This window comes from Terrapene carolina, unplaced genomic scaffold (genome assembly GCF_002925995.2).
Source record: "Terrapene carolina triunguis isolate 2854851 unplaced genomic scaffold, T_m_triunguis-2.0 Scaffold21147, whole genome shotgun sequence".
Taxonomy (NCBI): Eukaryota; Metazoa; Chordata; order Testudines; family Emydidae; genus Terrapene; species Terrapene triunguis.
Genome location: NW_020685498.1, coordinates 599 through 1,925, shown reverse-complemented (window position 1 = coordinate 1,925; position 1,327 = coordinate 599). Strand labels below are relative to the sequence as shown.

Below are 1,327 nucleotides of genomic sequence, written 5' to 3'. Positions count from 1 at the left end.
GAGCAAACCAGCAGGTTGGGGTGGGGCTGGGATCCCGATTTCGTGGGTGAAACTGTCACCTCGGGCTGAACTGGTGGGAGAGAGAGAGGGGGGCTGGGAAAGGGGCAGGAGACGGAAGGGTGCTCAGGAAGAAGAGGTGCTTCTGTGCCCCAGGGAAAGGCCCCAGCCCCCCATCTAGCCTCCCCGGACTGGTTCTCTCCTTCCCCGCATTGCGCTGGGCAGGCTGTGGGAGAAAGGGCCCGAGGGGAGTCGTGTCCCGTCACCCCCATGGGGACAGAGCCAGGGACTGTCTGACGCTGGGCCCAGTGAGACGGGGTCTCAGCCCAGGGACCAGGAGCTGCTCCCACCCCCGAGCCGGGGACACCCGAGGGGGGAGGGCCGGGGTTGGGGGTGGAAAGTTCTGCCCCATCGCCCGGCCATGCCTGGGCCAGGAAGGGGGTTTGGAGGTACAGCAGCTGCCTGCCCTGGAGGGTCTGAGTGTGTGTGTGTGGGGGGGCTTTGGGGGCTGAACCGCTCAGGGGGCGGGGGGCTGGGAGCGAGGGAGTGTCAGTCACCCCCCACCCGAGACTGACCCGGGTGTGGGGCTCTGCGCCCTGCAGCCAGGGGGCGCCGCAGCGCATTGAATCATATGATTCTATGACCCGGGGCGGAGCGGGGGAGGGGAGGAGACCCCGCCCCACCCCCACACTGGTGTGACCCCGTCCAGCTCTCTGTGCCCCTCCCCCTGTCCGTTACCCCCCGCCCCGGCCCCGCCCCCCCTGTGCCTGCTGCCCCCCCGCGCGCGAGCGCCGCCCCCCCCCCCCCCGGGGGGGCCACGCAGATAAAGGGGGGGGGGGGGCGTCCGAACCCCCCCCCCACACTCACCTCTCCGGTCGATGGTGAAAGGTTTGTCCACCCCGTAGTTGTGCCGGCAGAACCGGTCCACCTCGCCCCGCGCGCGCGCCAGGATCGCCGGGTCCTGGTTCCAGCTCTCGGCGTCGGGCCGGCCCAGCTCCGTGTCCGCCACGAACCGCCCCACGTCGCTGTCATAGTGCACGAGCGGCTGCCGGTTGTAGATCCACCTGGCCAGGAGCCGGACCCGCTCGGTGCCGTTGGTGAACAGACAGTCCGCCTTCCCCTGGTACACGAAACTCCCTGCGGGGGGGAGACGGGCTCAGGGACCCGCCGCCTGCCCCCGGGCTCGGAGCTCAGCGGGGGGGCGGGGGGGGGACACCCGGAGCCCCGGGACCGAGGAGGAACCCGCCGCCCCCTGGGTCCCCCCGGGCGCGCAGGGGCGTGTGGAGAAAGGGGGATGACACTGAGAACAGCCACGGGGGGGGGGGGGGGG

The 1,327-nt window shown here is 71.7% G+C and overlaps 1 protein-coding gene across 1 annotated transcript in view; it reads right to left on the bottom strand.

Annotated features, from left to right (window-relative positions):
* Positions 1–8: 8 nt before the first annotated feature.
* Positions 9–1,327, bottom strand: part of LOC112123993 (DLA class II histocompatibility antigen, DR-1 beta chain-like) — a gene marked incomplete at its 3' end in the record, with an annotated part of 1,903 nt that continues 584 nt past the window's right edge. The window contains exons 2-3 of the mRNA XM_026662006.1: positions 865–1,134; positions 9–70 (exon numbers count right to left, since the gene is read on the bottom strand). Of these exons, the coding sequence (XP_026517791.1) occupies positions 9–70; positions 865–1,134 (332 nt within the window). The remainder of the gene's footprint in view (positions 71–864; positions 1,135–1,327) is intronic.